The sequence below is a fragment of the Theropithecus gelada genome, chromosome 3, assembly GCF_003255815.1.
Source record: "Theropithecus gelada isolate Dixy chromosome 3, Tgel_1.0, whole genome shotgun sequence".
NCBI classification, from domain to species: Eukaryota; Metazoa; Chordata; class Mammalia; order Primates; family Cercopithecidae; genus Theropithecus; species Theropithecus gelada.
In genome coordinates, this window is record NC_037670.1 from 100,528,808 (window position 1) to 100,549,346 (window position 20,539).

General features: G+C 33.5%; 1 protein-coding gene across 4 annotated transcripts in view; it reads left to right on the forward strand.

The window, feature by feature from the left end:
* The window catches only part of VWDE (von Willebrand factor D and EGF domains), an 82,569-nt gene that overhangs the window by 31,315 nt on the left and 30,715 nt on the right, over nucleotides 1-20,539 (forward strand). For 2 of the 4 annotated variants that reach the window (XR_003118614.1, XM_025379903.1), the window contains exons 7-16: nucleotides 1,431-1,575; nucleotides 4,111-4,328; nucleotides 4,571-4,644; nucleotides 6,080-6,350; nucleotides 8,513-8,721; nucleotides 8,866-9,830; nucleotides 11,939-12,075; nucleotides 17,900-18,055; nucleotides 18,177-18,281; nucleotides 19,760-19,874. Coding sequence is in view for 3 of the 4 variants with exons in the window: in XM_025379903.1 (XP_025235688.1) it covers nucleotides 1,431-1,575; nucleotides 4,111-4,328; nucleotides 4,571-4,644; nucleotides 6,080-6,350; nucleotides 8,513-8,721; nucleotides 8,866-9,830; nucleotides 11,939-12,075; nucleotides 17,900-18,055; nucleotides 18,177-18,281; nucleotides 19,760-19,874 (2,395 nt within the window). In the remaining variant the exon portion in view is untranslated. The remainder of the gene's footprint in view (nucleotides 1-1,430; nucleotides 1,576-4,110; nucleotides 4,329-4,570; nucleotides 4,645-6,079; nucleotides 6,351-8,512; nucleotides 8,722-8,865; nucleotides 9,831-11,938; nucleotides 12,076-17,899; nucleotides 18,056-18,176; nucleotides 18,282-19,759; nucleotides 19,875-20,539) is intronic. The other 2 variants (XM_025379905.1, XM_025379906.1) reach the window with 1 other exon arrangement.

Sequence of the window (20,539 nt, forward strand, 5' to 3'; positions counted from 1 at the left end):
GTATTTGAAGAAAAGCCCGAATAATTCTAATGGACAACAAAGTTTGAGGGGTCCTGTTAACTAAAGTTGAGATGTACTTTCAATTTTTAAAGAAATATCTCAAATTAGAGTAAAGCAAAAGGTCTGGTCTTCTAATTCATTCCATCACGTAAACTAAAGTTAGCCTAGTGATATTTAGTTATCATGCATTTTGGAAGACAGATCCCAGGCCAAGTAGCAGAGTCTCTGACTGGAGTAGAACTGACCCAGAGCTATGAGTTTTATGGACTGCAAAGATTAAGCTAACTAAACAGAGAAGGAGATTTGGTTGTTGCTGGTAGCACCAGACCCAAGAACTGAAGAGCTATTCTAACAGATGAGCAGAGGTGACAGGGAATTAATAAGCAGTGGAAGATGTGGGGGCAATATCAAAAGGCAGGCAAGCACTGTGAACCTGGAAAGTCTCACACACAGGACTCGAGTTTGACCTAGATTCATTTCTAGTTCAACGACAAGATGAGATAAATGATAAAATTGTGACAATTGGACTTAGGACGAGGATAAACCCTGTTTATGAATAAAGTCCATGTACACACAGTAGGAACCAGGAAAAGAAGTGAGGAGAGTGGACCACATTGTCAGAATTGCATAACTACAGTGTGAGGGGAAGCAGAGGTCAAGCCTTGGGAATACAGGAACATTTTAGTTTACATTGGTTAGCATTCAGCAGACAGTGTCAGGGGCCAAAGGTCAGCACCCCCACCCTTGTACCATTTCTGATTAGGCTAACAGGGAGAATATTCAGTACTAAGAAACATCTGTTTTGAGAGCTAGCCAAGACTCGAGACGGCACGAAAATATTCCTGCCTCAAAAAAGGATTGGCCTGTGAATGAGAATAGGGCCAATCCTGGGTTGCAACAGTTCTCAGGAAGTCCAATTCTGGAAATCAGATGCTGAGAAATAGGCTAAGTGTTGAGATATTTCAAGTGACAACAATAATTTGATTTATGTATTAAAAGTACTTAAGTTTCTAATTGAGATAGTGAGTATTAATCCTTAAGGAAAAACAGAGTCTTCTGTTGGTGTGTCAGTAAACATTAGCAATAAAATGGGAGAAAACAGAAATATTTCTTTCATCTTCACTTTCCAGTGTTCACCATAGAACCAGAATCATTGAAGCAGGCTTGGATACGATTTGCCAAATGTGTTGGGGAACCAAAGTGAGTCAAACTCAGAGTAGTGCAGCAGCTCCATGTACTCCTGTGCGTGCTGCTTGTATTTTCGTAGGTTTGATTTTAATGGTCTTGCTTAGTTAAAACATTGTAGGGCTTAAGTTATTACCAGCTCATTTAGCAAAATATGTGCTGTTGAGAAAAATGCCCTTTCAAAATTGTGCCTTAGAAATAAATTATATTTTAACATAATTTTTCTACATATTTTCTCATACCAGCTACAGCCTGAATTGAGCACTATATCAGAGGATGGGAAAGAATACTACCTGAGGATAGAAAGCACAATTCCTATTATTTGTTCTGAATTTAGTGAGCTTAATCAAGAATGCAAAATCTCATTAAAACTGCAAACTATTGATCAAGGTAATATAGTAACTTTATTTAATCTTATTATTAGATTGCAAACAATAATGCTTTTTTTCCTGTAGGAAAAGTCACTGGAGTGTACTCATATAATAAATCATGTTGCATGTTGACCTCAAATTGTAGCCCAATCATATTACTAATACTGGCCCAATTGATGATTGCCAAAGCAATTCGCATTTCTTCTTCTTGGCTGAAAGCATACATTAAAAAAAAAAAAAAAAAAAGAATCGCGAATAATCTCCTCTTCATTATCATCTTTCTCCTCTCACTCCTCTTTTTTCTCCTATTTTTTTCTCAGTCTCCTGTTTATTCTTCTCTTTGCTTAGTTTACAGAAATCGAGGGGAAACTGCTCTTTAAGATTTTTCAAATAATCCCCAATGAGGGACATTTGATAAGTTACATTAAAAGTTCAAGCTTATGAAATATAGATCTCATAATGCATCCTTCAAGCTTCTCTCCCTAATGTACATTTATGTTTGGGATCTCGTGTCTTAAAATTCTTCTATTTCAATTACTAATTGTATGGATGCTGTGATACATGGCCACATATGTGTCGACGGGTAGAGTAAGGAAATCCTCCCACATAACAAGATAGAATATGTGAGGACAAACCATGCATAGCCGTGATTGGCTGGACTATGTTCTTTTTCCCACTGAGCCTCTGATGTAGAGATCAAAGCAAGTTGCAGATACATAAATTAAAATGTAACCTTTAAGAGATATTACAATTTCATCGGCATACCACATTCATTTTCACCATAGAACATACATTGTCTTTAGTAAATATACCAAACACAAGGTATCTATAGACCTTCATGTCTATATTATAAATAATTAAATCAGAGAAACAAGAGGATTAAAAAAAGCCAGGAGAGAGAGAGAGAGTCATTTGGAATGATGCACTCAAGAAAAGAGATGGCTAAAGAGATAGAGGAATTAAGAGAGGTCATCTCAGGATTGTTGACAGTAAACAGGCTCAGATAATACCCACCTACTCACTCAGGTTTCAGAAGCACCACGAGCAACACTATATTTTTAATTACAGCCCAGACATATTAAATTATACCCTCTCTCGGACTATTTGACACAATTCTACTTCAAGTTAGCTCTGAAAAGCATATTATGCAAATATTACTACAGTTTATGGAGAGAACAGAAAGAGGATGATGTTAATTGATGTTTTCCAAAATCATGTCAGTCAAAGATTTCCTTCAGTTACAGGTGTACTTTAAAATATATTTTCATGCTTTCAATTCTTTCAACAAAGCATGCATTGCTAAAATAATATAATAATAGCCTAAAAATATTTATACATTTTAGAAGTTTGCGTGCCTGTTCTTTTTCTCTGAGAATTAAAAATGGCTTTTGTTTTCTGAAGAAAAAATTCTGGATTTCATTCTGGATACTCCTCATTTTGTCCTCTTTAAGTACAGTAGCATTAAATCTTTACTTTCACAGGGAACCAGTTGGTGTCTGAGTGTATTTCTAAACAGACTATGCTGCTATTCACAGGCTTAAAGAGAACAACCCCTCATGTGTTGACTTGGGGAATTGATGTTATGGGCTGTATCTAAGCTAGAAATATTCTGTATTCACCTTAGAGAGTTGGTTAAGAGTTTGAATGTTTCTGGTTTTTTTTAGTGCATGGGGAAAGTATGTATTTCTAAAAAATAGTTCAGTGTGCTTATATCTGATTAACATATTTCATACCTTAAAAATCTGTATGGAAGAAAAGAAGATAGAACATTTTTTAACAACTTTTTTCCTTTTTGATTCTTAGGAGGACTTTGGAATCATTAATTGGATATGATAGTATAATTCCTCTTTGGCCAATTTTGGAGGCAAATCTGTTCTTTTTGTTTAGTTATACAAATTCCTGCAGTTCTTTTCTCTTTTTTTGCTACAATTCCCTTTCCAAATTATCTTTTATTCTTTATTATCGAAGTGAGGGAGCATCTCAAGCTTGTGAATATATTGGGACATTTGGGAGGTGAAAGAAGACAGCTTGTTATCATTATGAGATCATCTTCATTTGTTTTGATTTTTCTATTTTTTGAGATGATAAGCCCTTTATCAGTAATTAAAAGCCATTGCTACTATTCAACAATGGATGGAACATAAACACATAATGCTAAGAAATATTGCAGAAGTATCTGGGCCCAAGGTGCAAATCTTAGAAAAAATCATATTAGTATATATAATATTGTAATATATGTAATATATAAAAGAATAAATGTTATTTATTCTTTTTGAATTTCCTTCAGTTGCATACAGGTTTATAACCTAATTGAAAATCGTAATATGTATTTATGTGTACATATGTATACATTATAGTTGATTAATTCTTTGTAAAAATCAGGTAAGTTCAATAGCTTTGACTTAATTTAGACAAAATTTGGAATATGCTTTAAGAAAGAGAAAATAATTTGAGAATAATCTTTCAATTCAGTGCTTCATGTTAATTAATTTATTACATGCTTTGGTTAGTATATTCTCTTGGAAATTTTTAAACCTATTTTTTCATTATATAGGTAGAGAGCACCTAGGCTTAAATTTGGCACTGTCTTCCTGTCATGTGGACCTTCACCAGACATCTTCCTGTGCTAATGGAACCTGTAGCCACACTTTTGTGTACTACACTGCTGTCACAGATTTTTCTCGAGATGGAGATAGAGTTACAAACATTGTAGTGCAACCAATAGTTAATGAGGATTTTCTGTGGAACAACTACATTCCAGACAGCATCCAGGTTTAAAAATTACAAAACTATTATTGCAATTGAAGCTTTAAGAAGAAATGTGCATTTTATCATTATGTCTTATAAACTTTTTATGTAAAACATTTTTTGGTAAATTAGTTTTTAAATGATTCAATTTTAATAATTTTGATAAAAACAATACTTAAAAATTTGTTGAGATTGCTAAGCAATTTTTTATGTATCACTAAGTATAATTAATGATGATATTTACCAAAAATATCTTTGCTTTTAAGATAAAAGTAAAGGATGTCCCAACTGCTTACTGCTATTCATTTACTGACCCACATATAATTACATTTGATGGCAGGTAATTTCCTGAAAGTTTCTTCTTTTAGTAGTTTTGTTTGCTTTGATTTTGTTGTTTTATTTTAAACAGCATATTGTTTTATAATTTTTTAGTTCTAGTCACTGAAATTAGACAGAAAGGCATTACTGACTTGTTTCAAGATACTAGTTTATGTAGATTTTTTTGCCTTAAAATCTAATTCTTAGTAAAAAACATCCATTATTTGCAAGGCTGAACTTATAAAAGTAAATATTATTACAAATGCAGAGAATCTTTTTTGCTAGACGCTTTTTAAATTTTTAATAATGATTAAATTATTTGCTCTAAAGATGTTTAGAACATTTCCATATGATACTAAAACAATGTTTAAGTTTAGGCAAAATAATTAAACATATTAGAATTATTTTTAAAACTAATTACTCCTAAGCCTTGACAAGAATATTCACGAAAAAACTATTATAACTATTATAGACACCTGGATATTTGCCTCTGGAATTTAAAGTAAAATGGGAAAAAGACCAAAAAGTAATCTAAACTATTTTGTTATTAATATCTGCATAGAAAGATTTAAACTCAGTTATATTCTTCTGGGAGATTCATAATTCTGAGATGTCTGTAAGAAAAATGATAAGAATGTCTTAGTGTTGCATCAACATTTTTTTCATGATGCAAGATGGTTTGTGGTTTGCCTAAAAAAGTGTAATATGATCATTGTCAGTAAAATTATTCAATATGTAGAAACTGTTCTATAAAAAAATTGTTCTCCAATGGTGTCAACAGGTGTTAAGAACCTGAAGGAACTGATCTCACAGGCAAGAATCCTTTATGGCTATAAGTAAAGGCTTAGACATTTTAGTGGAAAAACCTCAAGAAAGCGTAGTAGTGATGAATTTATTCTGACAATTCAACAAGATTAATTATGCAACAAGTAGGTGAAAAGCCAAGTTCTAAGGACTGGGAGTATTGAACAAAACGAACATTCTCTATCCTCATGGAGCTGGCCTTTGCAAAGGTGAAGAGAGATAGAAACACATTTAATAAGTAAAATACAAAGTGTGTCTGAGGAAGATACTTGCTGTGAAGAAAACTAAATTGGGTGGAAAGGGAAGGCTGAAAAGAGGGGTTGCAATTTATATTACAATAGAGTGGTTATGAAAAGCCATTTGGTGAGGGTGACATTTAACAAGTACTCAAAGATAAGGGAGATAGTCACGTGGGTACACATATGGCGAGAAGACCATTGAGCCAGCCTGCCCTGCTCAAGGAGAGCAGCTTGACTGGAGTGGTGAAAGGGAAGAAAGGAGTAGTGGGAGAGATTGAGGCGTTTACAGCTACTTTGTTTCCTTCAGTGCACACAACAAAATGCTCATGATACATAAAGCTATTGCAAATCAATAACATACTACTGTGATATTTTACACGATTTTTTAATGCAATTGCCTTTTGTTAATGATAGGGTATATGATAATTTCAAGACTGGAACATTTGTGCTTTATAAGAGTATGTCACGTGATTTTGAAGTCCATGTACGTCAGTGGGACTGCGGAAGTCTTCACTATCCAGTGTCATGTAATTGTGGGTTTGTTGCCCATGAAGGAGGTGATATAGTCACTTTTGATATGTGCAGTGGTCAGCTACGTGAATCACAACCATATTTATTTGTAAAAAGCCAAGATGTAACCAGGAATATCAAGATAAGTGAATCTTACTTAGGAAGAAAAGTCACAGTATGTATGATTCTTTAACATTAAAAGTATTTTTCCTTTCTCTCCTTTCAGATAAACATCTCTATTAAATTAGGAGCTATCATTTTTCAACATTAGTTTGTTTAACAAAATAGCATTTATATTAACCATCATCTTAGAGGGAATACTTTTTTTTTCACTTACCACACACAAATACACACAACATAGTTAAAACCATGTAAAATTTAAACTGCCATATTTAAGATTTTAGTATGACAACTTGGTGGATTACTTAATAAAATTATTTTTGACAATGTGTAATAAGTAGTATATTAGACAGAGATGACAGACATAATTAAGAATGAATATTTAGGAATAATTAACTAGTTTTTGAAATGAATATTGTGTAGTACTACCTAAGAAATGGGCTGGTAGATAAGTGTAATAGAATATGAAGTCAGGAAACAAACCTAAGCTTATATATTCACTAATATTTTTAATTCTTTTTCCTTTACTCCTGGCAAGCTAATATTTTTTTAAAGATTATACTTCATATCTGTGAGCAAACTATTTGTATTTTCAGGTCATAGCCACCTTCCACTCATCTTTCAAACAAGTAATTCCAAGTCAGTGAAATTTAAATTTAAATAAAAGCATTAAAAATTTAAGTTTATGTTTGTATAATATTTACTGAAGTGAAAAATCATTTTTGAAAATACATTATGTATTCGAATTCCATCACTGAAAACCAAAATGCAAATCAAAAATTGGGAAAATATTTGCTACATATAAAACATAGGTCAGATAGAAAAAACTCATGCATCACTAATGTATAATCAGCATTCTGATTAAAATGAGCAAATAATATAAAAAACCTTTTCACAAAAGAAATAAAACTGATATGTTCAAAAGTACAAAAACCAATAAAAATACGAAAAATTTAACCTTATTAGTAGTCAAATAGATGAATAAATAAATAAAGATTGAACATCTCTCATACAATATCAAGAAGAGTAGAGATAGTACATTTAGTAACAGTCTTTCCTGGGAACATATATATCATATATAACCTGCACCTATGTGTGCTATTTTGCCAAGAAATTTTACTCCTGGAAATTTATTGTAAAATAATAGTTAAGGATGTGCATACCCCCAGTGATGTTTATTGTATCTTTCCTTATAAGAGGAAAAAGTTATGGTTAAGTAGTGATCAATAAACAGGTTTAACTAAAACTCTAAATACAGTGATGTCATATAGTAGAACACTTTGTAGTCATGAAAATGATGGAGTAGGTGAGTAGGTTTATTGACAGGCAAAGATATGCCCAAAATATAAAAGAAGCTTTTGAAGAATTTGCATCAAAATCTTAATTTTAGCTACCTTAAGTTGGTTTGGAATGTAAAATTTGTTTGTTTTTTAAATAATTTAATGTAACTAGCACAGACCATTTTTGTAAAAAGAGAAAAAAGAGCTATTTTTAAATTTTAAGAAAATTGAAAGGGGAAAAACAATCAGAAGAGCAAACACAGTGGTGTATCTTCAGTGATTTTAGAAGAGATAGCTTCTCCACGTATACAGTACATCAAAGTGGCCAGTCTGGAAGAGGTGATATTCCTGTGATGGGAGAGGTGGTTCACAGTTAGATTTCACAGGCTACTAGGGTCATTCAGCAAACTCTCCTTGCTCAGATTGCCAACTCCTCAAGCTACCTTCTAGTTATAATTTAGCTTCTGATTCTGTTTGTCTACTGGCAGCTAGAGAATGCTAATTAGCTGTAGGCACATGTACTCCTCTAAAATTATATTCATCTGTGTAAATTAATTACTTGTCAATCTAATTCTGTATTAAATAATTATTATCAGAAACATTACTTGGTAAACATCTTCCTCAATATCTGTAATGTATTAATTATATAAATTATCTCATTTTAGTTTAAATTATTTAAAGAAAGAAGTTGCAAGCAATATATTTCAATAAAAAGATCAGTATGGTCCTCAAATTTCAGGTCAGCAATATGCAAAAACCCCTATTTTGGCTTAGAATGTTAAGAGGAAAGTTGTAGTCAAGAAAATCAGTATTTTATTCTCTTTTTATATTGAGGGAATAACTATTTCTTATTTTTTAAATAATAGATTTTTCTTAATCCAGATTGAATATTGCTTCAATGTCTTTTATTTCCGTATTGTTTATTTCTGTTTTTCAGATCTGGTTTGCTTCTGGGGCTTTCATCCGTGCTGATGTTGGTGAATGGGGCATGAGTCTAACGATCAGAGCCCCTGGTGTAGATTACAGAAACACTCTGGGACTTTGTGGAACCTTTGATGAAAATCCAGAGAATGATTTCCATGACAAAAATGGGATCCAAATTGATCAAAATTTTAACAATTATGTTGCTTTTATTAATGAATGGAGGTAAGACACTATTTTTCCACTTGCAATTGTATTAATATTAGATTTAAAATGGGTGGTGGCTCAACACTCTGCTTTTTTGCAACACATATTAGGAAAAAATGTCTATGTAGAAATTACTATTCTTTCCTATTTTCCATCTGGAAGGATTTTACCAGGAAAAAGCATGTTTGACACACTGCCAATTTCTTTGACGTCACCTGGAAAGCCATCCTATTGTAGCTGTTCAGTGGACACTGCAGCATATCCGTCTTCCAATGATCTGGGCAGTGTTTCTCAATCAGAAATTGTCTCGGGTTGCAAAGACCTCAGTCATGTCAGCTTACCTTCTTTGATACCAGAACTAGATGTCACTTCTGAATATATTAATTCAGGCACTCTTGTCAGAGAGATAAACAAGCATACATCTCAAGACGAATATAATCTAAATTTCTTTCCACAAGAAAACAACCACATAAACCTGACTAAACTAGGCTTAAATGTACAAAAACATCCTGGAAATGAGAAAGAAGATGCACTAAAATATTTGGACACTAAGAAATACACACAAGGCCAGGAAAACCCCAGCCAAGAAATGAGGTACAATCGACAAAACAGACGGAAATGGCAAAACTTTTATGAGTTCCTTCCTTTGTTTGCTTTCCCGAGTCTCAGCCAAACGGATCTGGAGGAACTTACTTATTTTTTCCCAGAGGACCACACTGAGGATGTACAGCAAGAGTTTGTCCCCTCTTGGCCCACACCCTCTGGCCTCACCGAGTACAGCACCTTGACCCTCTGTCAGCAGACTCTAGCCAACTCCAGCATAGGAAGGCTCTGTCTTGCTTTTCTCGGCAAGAGAATAGACAGTGTTATAGATATGTGTGTGAAGGATGTTCTGTTAAAAGATGATCTTAGCTGGGCAGAAGCAGGTGTGGCCCTTTTAGAAAATGAATGTGAAAAGAGGATTGTGGAGGAGGGGAAATATAACACAGAAGAGTATGGAACGTCAATTGAAGACATTCTCTTAGTATTAAAATGTCCCAATTTATGCAGCGGCAATGGGCAGTGTATGGAATGGGGGTGTGCATGTTCCCCAAGCTTTACTTCCTATGATTGCAGTGATTCCTATGGTAAGTAAATACTCTCAAAGTTTGATACTGCATATGATATTTCATTATAAAAATGTATTTGATCTTTATTTCACCCTCAGTATCCTAACAGTGTTTATTCAGATTTTATAGAGAAAACCTCCAAATCATATTAATTAATACACTACTAATTTTCTAACAGCATCTCATCTTATTTGGAGTAAAAGCCAAAGTAACTTATAACAGCCTAGAAGGCACAGTGTGATCTGGCACTCAGTGTCTCTCTAAACTCATTCCCTACTACTGTCACCCTGTCGTTCCACTCCAGCCCCTTTGGTCTCTAAGCTGTCCCTTGAAAATGCCAAGTTCATTTAACCTCAGGGCCTTTACACACAAGTGGGCCCTCTACCTTATAGAGAATCATTATTTTCCCAGAACTCAAATTTAGTATTTTTAAAGCACTGTGTTTATATTGTTTTGCTAATTATACTAATTTGCTTAAAACTATTTTTTCTCTAACGCATCTATCTATACAGTACAAACTATTTTGTCTTAATATTTTAGACAAAGAAACTAAAAAAACTAATATTTTAGACAAAGCTTTGTTTCCTTTAATAAGTAAACCAGTAACTCCTGATTTCCCTCCCATTATTACCATCTTGCTCTTTTCCACCTACGGCCTTTTCCTTCTTAATAAATGCAAACATCATTCCTATTTGCTCACATTAAAAACTTGCAGGCATTTTTGCCTGTCCTTTTCCTTCATGCCTCAAGTTTAATTAATTAGCAGCAAATCCAGCTCCAGCTTCAAAGCATTTCATTCCTTTCCCTGCTACAACCATAGTCCAAGCCACCATTATTTCCTCCTCGGATTATCATGGATTCTCTCAAAACTAATTTTCTGTACAGCAGCAACTAAAGTGACCCCACTGAAATGTGAGTGAGATCATATTGCTCCTGTGTTTATATAGCCCGAATGGCTCTCCATCTCCTTCAGAGTAAAGTCCACAATCCCTCCCATGGCATAGAAGACCCTAGGTAGTCTGAGGTTCCTCTCTCACTGAATTCATCTAGCATTCCTCCCCCAGCTCACCGCTCTTCAGCCACACTGGCAGCTTTGCTGCTCCTCAAAGGAGCCAGGCCTGCTCCCATCTCAGGGTCTTTGCACTCACTGCTCCCTCTGACCGGAGGATTCTCCCACCACAGATCTTTATGATTTACGTTCTTCTCTGTTCAAATGTCATATTATCAAAAAATCCTCTGTGGTCATTCAAAACAGACTTGTTTTTCTTACATAATTTCATGGTCTTAATCTCCCTTAATATAGTTAATATAATTATTTTTCTATATTCCTGAAAACAATTATGTAATATAATTTATATTTATCTTTTTATTAGTTTTTTTTTATCCTCCCATCTCCATCTAGAATGTAAATTACATGAAGGCAGAAACTTTTGTTTTGTTCATTACTATATCCCCAGTACCTAGAATAATAACAGATAGATAAAAATTACTAAACATTTGTTGAATTTGTGAAAGTATGGACTGAAGTAACCCAAGCTTTAAAAAAAAATTTCATCAAGATTTTTAGGGTTCTGAATACACATGATTTTCTACCCTACCGCTAGTAGAGTTGCATTCACTTAGGTTTTCCCAGTACATAGGCAAAGGGTTTAATAACTTTTACACACTGCATTTATCCGTTTTGACAACCAGATGTTGCTGATACAGATGACATTTTGAAATTTTAATACATTGCATTACTAACTACTATATTTTATTACGGAAGTATTTTTTTCTATAACCCAGCTATGTGGCACAAGCCAAAATGGCAAAACCAAAATGTACTTTATTATAGTGGTAATTTCTTAATATTTTTCCTTAATTGATATAAAATAATATTAAACATTAGTGAAACCTGTGTTTTTAGGACTGGTAGTGTCTGTAATATTATTATTGGTTTAATGGTAGATACCTCTTCTAATACCAGATTACTCTTAATATTTAATGGCTTAATTAGTGTTGTAAGTAGCATTTTAGGTATACTTTAAAACATTATTTTCCATATGCTTTTAATTTGGGGCTTGGAAATATTTTTTTTTTCTGAAATTAAAGAAATTATGTAGTATTTGTTATATTTTTTTCCAAAGACAAAGCTCCTGAAATTATAGAGCTTGGGAATGCTGGATTCTGTGATGTTCGAAAATCTAATTGTATGATGGTGAGAGTTTTTGGCAAAGGCTTCAAAGAATTACCTTCAATTAAATGTGAAGTTACTAAGCTACAGGTATGTTAATTATAGAGTTGAGAAACAATAGAGTGTATGAGATACTCAGATTAATATTATCTTGGATTAATTTGGTCTATCAATTAGCAACAAAAATCCAAATGATGTTACATCTAGAGAGCTTAACAGGAAAATGATTAAGTTACATAATGTTGACGCTTCTTTGTTAACTTTATTAAAATATCTTATAAACATTTTATTGAAGTATCAGCTCACTATTTTCACTGATATTAAAAAGCTAAAAGAATATCAGGCTTGATTTATGTAAGCCTCTGTATTTCTTGACATGTAAAAACATAAAGAAGAGACATTGTTTTTAGCCAAGACGTCTTGCATAAACTGGATATGAACGTTTCCCTTTTACAAACCAAAAAATGAGGACTAATTGCATTTATTCTTTATATTTTCCTTACTATGGATTTTAGACAGAAAATACCCACCTCTAAAAAATTAGTATTTATCTTTCTGAAGGCCACAGAAACAGACATGATCAGTATGAACATTAGTATATCAAATTATACCTTATTTTCGATTTATTTAAATGGTCTTCCTTGTCTTTGTTCAAATGGAAATTTTATTTTAAGGATAATTCTATGAATTTCAAAAGTATATGTGGATAAGCTGAAAACTTAAGACAGCAAAACATATTATAGCATTCTTCTTACTTTTTCTCTAAATTGATGAAGCCAAATGTGACTCTGAGATTGAGAATTTACAGGAGGTAATAGGTTTGTATGTGTCTTTATCAAGTAATTAAACACAAGTATGATAACTTCAGGATTTTATGGGTAGAGCCTTTCTAAATAAGCCATGAAATATTTTAATCCCAATGAAATAATAAGACAACATAGAAAGGTACATGTCAGTAATTTTAATATCACTTAAGTGACTAGACATTATATTAGTCTTGGCAAAATAAATCATATGACATCACATGAAGATTAAGTGATTTGCCAGGAAAGAATTTTGTAGATTTATATTCTCTTGGAAAGCACATTTCGTACTTACCTTCAGATGCATTGTTTGTTGTGATTTACTCTCATACTACCTCCCACTTCCTCCGAACTTCTATAATACAGAGTAAAATCTGGAATCCTCTAACACACTATACAGAACTGTATTAGTCTATTTTCACAGTGCTATAAAGATACTACCTAAGACTGGGTAATTTATAAAGAAAACAGGTTTAATTGGCTCACAGTTCCACATGGCTGGAAAGACCCCAGGAAACATAAAATCATGGCAGAAGGCAGAGGCAGGCACCTTCTTCACAAGGCGGCAGGTGAGAGGGAGTTAAGAGGGAAGCTGCCACTTTTAAACCATCAAGATCTCATGAGAATTTCCTTACTCTCACGAGAGCAGCATGGGAGAAACTGCCCTCATGATCCAGTCAACTCCCACTATGTCCCTCCCTCGATCCTTGGGGATTACAATTCGAGATGAAATTTGGATGGAGACACAGAGCCAAACCGAATCAAGAACTACGGAAAGAAACATGTTCACTTGCCCAAACTAAAATTAGAATGCATATCTGCCTATTTCACATTATGCTGAAGTTAAGTCTGTCTCTCCTAGCCCCAGTCTTGCCCAGTGCTGGGTTTTAAAGGCTTTTCTAACCTTTCATTCATACCTCCAGTCAAGCCTGTTTAATGTGCCACTATTTTAGGATCCCCAACCCTACCAACATGGGCCCTGCTCAAAGCCTTGCATTCACTTTGTATGGAATGTGCTTGCGCTGCCACTAAGCTAATGTCTTCTCCCAGCTCCCCTGTTACATGTTCAGTCAACATGAATCGATTCCTGCTCACTTTTTTAGTTCAAATTTCAGTTCCCTTTGAAGATTGGGTTCCTCTTGAAAGTCTAGCATTTTGGAAATTAGATCATGCAAAATCCTTAATGACTTCCCATTTTATGAAGTAATTTTTAAAAACTTTTATTTTGGAATAACAAGACTCACAGAAAAATTGTAAAAATAATGCAGTTTCCAATAATTCTTCACCCAGTTTCTCCTAAAGTTAATATCTTATATATAAACCATATCCGTAAAACAATTGTTCAAACCAGAAAGTTCACCTCGACACAATACGATTAATGAATTTACAGACCTTGTTCAGATTCTGCCAGTTGTCCCACTAATAATGGTCCTTTTTCTGATTCAGGATCCAATCTAAGATTTTATACTGCTTTTTGTCATGTTTCTTCAGTCTCTTTCATATTGTGACAGTGCTGCATCTTTCTTTATCTTTTGCACACTTGGTTCTTTTGAATATTGTGACCATGCTCCATCTTTCTTCATCTTTTGCACACTTGGTTCTTTCGAAGAGCACTGGCCATTTATTTTGTGGAACGTTCCTTTTTTATGGTTAGACTGAAGTCATGCCATGTTGTACAATTCTTAGTGCATCCTTTCATGATGTGATGTATCTAATCACGGGCAATGTAGATTTTGATCACTTACTTAAGGGGTTTTTTGCTATGTGTCTTAACTGTAAGCTTCCTGTTTTTCCCATTGTAACTAATAAATGTGTTGTGGGGAGACACTTTTAGATTATGGAAATATATGATAGCTCCTCAAACTTCCTTTTTCCTAATTTTAGCATCCAACTGTAATTTTTGCTTGTAGCAATTATTACTGTGGTATTTACCAGTGGTGATTTTCTATTTCCATCATTTCTTCTACACATACTATTTGGAATTCTACTGAAAAGAAGAGCTGTTCCTTGTTTCCAATTTATTTATTCATTTATTTACTCATGCCAGTATAGACTAATGGAAACTTATTTCATGAATTATAACTCAATGCTATCATTCTTTATTTGACTGTTTAAATTATTCCAGCTTTGACCATTGGGAGCTATTACAGATTGATTCTCATGTCCTTTTAACTTGCTCCCATAATTTTTTGAACAATTTATCACGTTCTGGCATCATATGATATTCCAGACTCATATTTTTCCTACCCCAACTCTATAATCAACCATTTCTCTAAAGACTGTAGTTCCATTTATCAAAGAGGGTCATTTAAAATCCAAGACTTGGGTGCAAGGTGTGCTTCTTGTTACAGGGTAGTTATTGCTTCTTGGCCCTTTTAAAGAATATAGTTAGAAAATCTATGTATGGACACTTATACACCCACGTAACTACCTATCTATCTGTTTATCTATTTGTCTATCATCTCTATGAGTTGATACTGATACTCCTGATTTCAATGCAGTGCCATAAGGTTCATTCTAGCGTTCTCCTTTCTTTATTTGTAACTCTTTTCTTTACAAGTGAAAACTAGCTCTCATCATCCACAATATATTTACCCGGTTTCTTAATCTAAGTGTATATGTAAGTCATTTTCAGAAATTCTAACCCCTTCCTCCGTGAAAAACAAATTCATGAAACAAGGCCACAATATAAAGGCAAATACTAGTTTCCAAAGTGAGTTAGATTAAGTATTTTCCACTCTGTTTAGAGTGGTTATCTGTTTTATTTATAATACAATTAGGTTTTAGAAATATTTGTCTTCCATTTTGAGTTTCTTCCATACTCTGGTTGATTTTAGTTAATTAATTATTTGGAGGGAATGTGAAATATTATCATAGTTCCAAGAGTTTAAGCTATACAAAGGCATACACATAGAATTGTTACTTTCTTGTCGTCCCTGTCATCTGCTTTCCATCCCTCCTTCTTTTCATTAAAGTATGTTTCTACTGTCGTTATTTTCTGGTTAATCCTTACTATATTTCTTTGGTACAAAAAATGGATAGATAACTCTTTTTTATATATAAAGTGTAACATGTTTTACATACTTTTTTCTACTTTTGTATTAGTAGTTTTAGGCAAGTTTTTAGCTAGAGATTCAACCACTTAAGCATTTCTTTCACTTCCTCTCTTAAAGCAGTCAAGACTCTACAAAATCCTATTTTAAAGTTGCTATTTTATAGGATTAAATACAAGATGTTATCCAAGAAATGGATGGCACATTATGATTTAGCTCTTGTCGACATTTGTAGGCTTGAACTTCTTGTTTATGCTACTACATACATCCCGTCTTTTTCATACACTATTCTCTCCATTCGTGTGAATTGCACTGTCTCTACCTCTGCTCCCAGTGTCCAAATAGCAGTCTCCTTTTTTATTTTCAGGAAGAGAAGTATTTGCTTTTTTGAAGCCTTCTTTGACTCTGCTTGTTAGACTTAATAACTCCATTTGTATTATATCCTATTTGAGTCTCTTTTAATGCAGTCATAAAATTATATGTTGTCTGTCATTTTCTTTGTGATCTTTTTGCACTGAGATATTTTCAGCACATGATATATACTCACAAAATGTTGATGAATGAAAAGGAAATAGAACACTGTATATTCCTCATTTTGGGTAGGCCCCTCGAAACAGAAAGTTGGAAATAATCTCTATATTGCCAGTCATTGGCTGCAGTCTTCTTTCCACACAAGAAACCAAGACCCTTCATTCACCTAAGTGTAGATAATCATGACTACTCTGAGAAATCATTGCCATTCTTTCTCTACACGAGGGAAACCACTGATAGATCTGCTAGGCTAGACTCTGCACACTCCCTTAAATATGAAGATTTGCAACTCACTCTTTCAATCATCAAATCTTCAAAAGTGTAATTTCTATTAGCGGCAGATTAGAGTGATCATGTTTTCCTTTCCTTTTCCTGCTGGCCCACAATATTGAAGCATCAGCATGCTCTATGACAAATTCTGAGTGGTTGAAAACATTTTACAATAATAAATTTCAAAGAAAAATCTAAATCTAAATTTTGACAGCAAAATACAGCTTTTGGTTTCCTACACAGTTACCAGTACCTGGAACATTATTCTGGCTTCTCCTCTTTTGGCACCAATGCATTTTCAATACTGAAAAATAATGCTAAAAGTGTAGCTTAAGCATGATATGTCACTGAGTTATTAAGTAGGGTGAACTAGATAGAGTTTATTTAGTTTCAAATTACTGATAAACTAACGAGCAAAAATATTTATTATAAGGATGGTATATTTCTTAGCGAATCAAGAACAAGAAAGTAGCTGAATTCTCAAGAAAAATCTTGAACTTGGGACTTGAACACCATGAAGACTCAGTATGTGTGCATTTGTGTGTGTGTGTGTGTGTGTGTGTGTGTGTGTGTCTCAATTCGGCTTTTGTTTGTGGGCTTCATTTTCCCATTTCACTATATACTGGCTTTCTCTCCATAGTGAAAAAATGGCCACTCCATAGTTTTGTGTCCTGCAACTCAAGCCATCAGAGGCCAACTGACATGACATCTCCATTGGCACAAAGTTAAAATATCCTGAGTAGTTGAAATATTGGCCTAGCTTAGGTCCGCCCCTGCACCAGTCAGGCATAGTCAGGGAGATTGGTCATATAGGAATATGAGAGACCCTGGGAGCTGTGTAGGGGACAGAAAGGACAGTTTCAAGTAGATGAGGTGTTGGAAGCTTTTGCAGGAGAAATGAAGGAATTTCTGGACAGAAAATCAATCCACTGTGTGTCATCTATATATCAAGTGTTTCCTCTTGTTACAAAAGTCATGACATGGTGATCCATTGTAGATGACGAATATTGGTAACTTCTTTGACTTGAACTGCCAAGAAATGTATGATTCTTTGGGAGCAATTTGCATCACATTATCATATATATGTTTTCCATTTTTCTGAATAAAACTCACTCCCAATATGACTTTAGTTTCCCTGTTATATATTACATTATACTAGGCATATATCTTAAATTTATGTTTTGATTATATGTAATTTACTAACAAAATATTTCCATAATTTAACAGAAGTTAATTTCTTTCTCACTATGTCTTCAGTATAATAGCAGTGAATGGATGCCTGGAGAACCCATCTATACACAGACTGTTTTCCAAAATAGCAGAGCTGTTGATTGTCAGCTGCCCAATGATGTTCAGCAGTTTGATACCATGGATCTGGTGGGTGGGAAACCAATTAGGAAGTGGCAGTTGAAGGTAAAAAATAAAAAAGACATCTTCGTATTTATAAACAAAGTAAATACTTCTATATAACATTTCATAATGAATTTAGAACACTTAGAACAAATCATCTCAACATGGAACTATTATGTTACAGGTATCTAATGATGGTTATAAATTCAGTAATCACAAAATAATGGTCATATATGATGGTGCTTGTCAATTTTGTGGTCTCTATAAAAATGACTCATGTACTGTAAAGGTATGTATTTTTTTCATTTATTTTCACATTTACATCGTAGGTATTTTCTTTTCCTACGCTCTTGGCACATTAATTGTAGTTTTTTCACTTTCACACCAGAAAAACTAATAGAGAAAAGCCTTCCTCAAGTTTTTATGAGGGTAACTGAAATTGTTACTCTGCCTGCTAGGAAGAGGTTCCTGCCTTTAACATTTTGAAATGTCAGATTACTTCTAAACAATTGTAAGAGGAAGTCCAGACTAAATTATTTACTACTTCATTCGTACCTACATTGTTTTTTCAGTAGTAATAATGACTTTCCAATAAGAGATCTCATGTTGTTACCTAGTCTTCTTTGCATCAAGTGACGTACATTTGGTTAAAATTTGTAGAATGTATAAAGTTAATATTTTTATGGGGAGTATTTCCTGGCAACTAAGTTTATTGGAGCATGTAAATACCTGCCACTTGATGGATTACAAAACAGCAGTGCAGCCTGAGCTGAGTTGCAATCACAACTTCTTTTCAATCTATATCCAGCCTACCGTATTTATCAGAAGGGCTGTCTCATGTGTGAACTGCTGACTCAACAGACTCCATGGGTAAAATTTCACTTGACTCTTCAAAGCTGAGGTGCATCCAAATAATATTTATGTACATGAAAATTTTAAAGTATTATTTTTTCTAAGTTTAAAATTTATTTTCTTGAGATTAGTCATCAGACCAAATCTCTGGTTTTGAGAAATGGTTTGATTTTTATTTTTTCCCAAATATTTCATTTCTGTATATCCATAAGTACTTTGAAAATATTATTATTCAAGATTGTTTTCTCCTCCTGGAGCTATTTTGCTCTAACTTTTGTGCAATTTTCCAAGTGATGTTAAAGGAGATTTCGTAAAATGAGCTAAGTTTATATCTCCTGAATAAAATTTAGTCTTCTCCTCAAGAATACTTGCTACATTTAATGTTCTTTCTGTGCTTATCAGCATCTCTTTCACATGTTTGGTGTAATGATATCCATTATCAAGTGTGGATAATTATGCCAAGGATCCGGTCTAGTTGACTGTGTTCACAGACCATAGTGGGCTGCTAGGGAAACGGAAGATAACTATAATCTAATGTGATTTTATAAATTGTGGAGGAAAAAAAAAGAAGTTGTTTTTATTTCTTTATGAATAAAGTACTCTCAGAATGAGTTCAGCAGTGAAAAACACCAAAAGAGAGATTTTCTCCCATGTTATTTATAAATTATAAGCTATAACTTTGTAAAGGTAAAAGTTATATATACTTTTATTACCTCCAAATTGATCAGTTTTATAGACATTCAGGTAATTTGTTTTCTTATATTCACTTATGATTATGAAGTAACAACATAGATGTATGTGCTTTCTTTGGAATCATCAGTACATGTATTGCCATCATTCCTTGTACAGTTTTTTTCTATATGCTAACTAAAGGTGTACTTTATTGATGCTTTCTTTTTAAAAATTTTCCATTAGGAAAATGTTTGCATTATTGATGGACTCTGCTATGTTGAAGGAGACAAAAATCCAACCAGCGCTTGTTTGATTTGTAGACCCAAAATTTCAAGATTCACTTGGTCATTTTTAGAAAGTAAGTTATTCTTTATTAATCCAAATATTTCCTATACGAGACATTTTAAAAGTGATTTTCAGCCAGAAGTTACATAAATGTGTTTAAAATGAATGACCTCTGTGTTTAATTTAGCATCTCTCCTAACTGCAAAATTTACTTTGAGGATATAGGATATTTATTTTAATATTTGATTAGGAAAGCATATGTGATTTATTAATGCAAGAAATGGGAATTATTAACTCACTTACACACAATTTCCTATGCTTAGCTTTACCTCTGTTCAGTTTTGTGATGTTATTAACCATTTAAGCTCAAAGGCCATGGATTCAGCGCCTGTTAAACAAGGTATCTGGACGCAGTAATCTATAAAGTGCCTTCCAGCACTACTGTTGTGTGATGTGATGAGTATAATATTGGGTACAGATAATGTTGAGATACTTTGTTTCAAATAATACCCCAAACTGCAGTCACATACCATATAACTTCCTCACTTTCTTTTTTTTTATTTTTTATTTTTTTATTTTTTATTTTTTTATTTTTTAATTTATTTATTATTATTATACTTTAAGTTGTAGGGTACATGTGCATAACGTGCAGGTTTGTTACATATGTATACTTGTGCCATGTTGGTCTGCTGCACCCATCAACTCGTCATTTACATCAGGTATAACTCCCAATGCAAT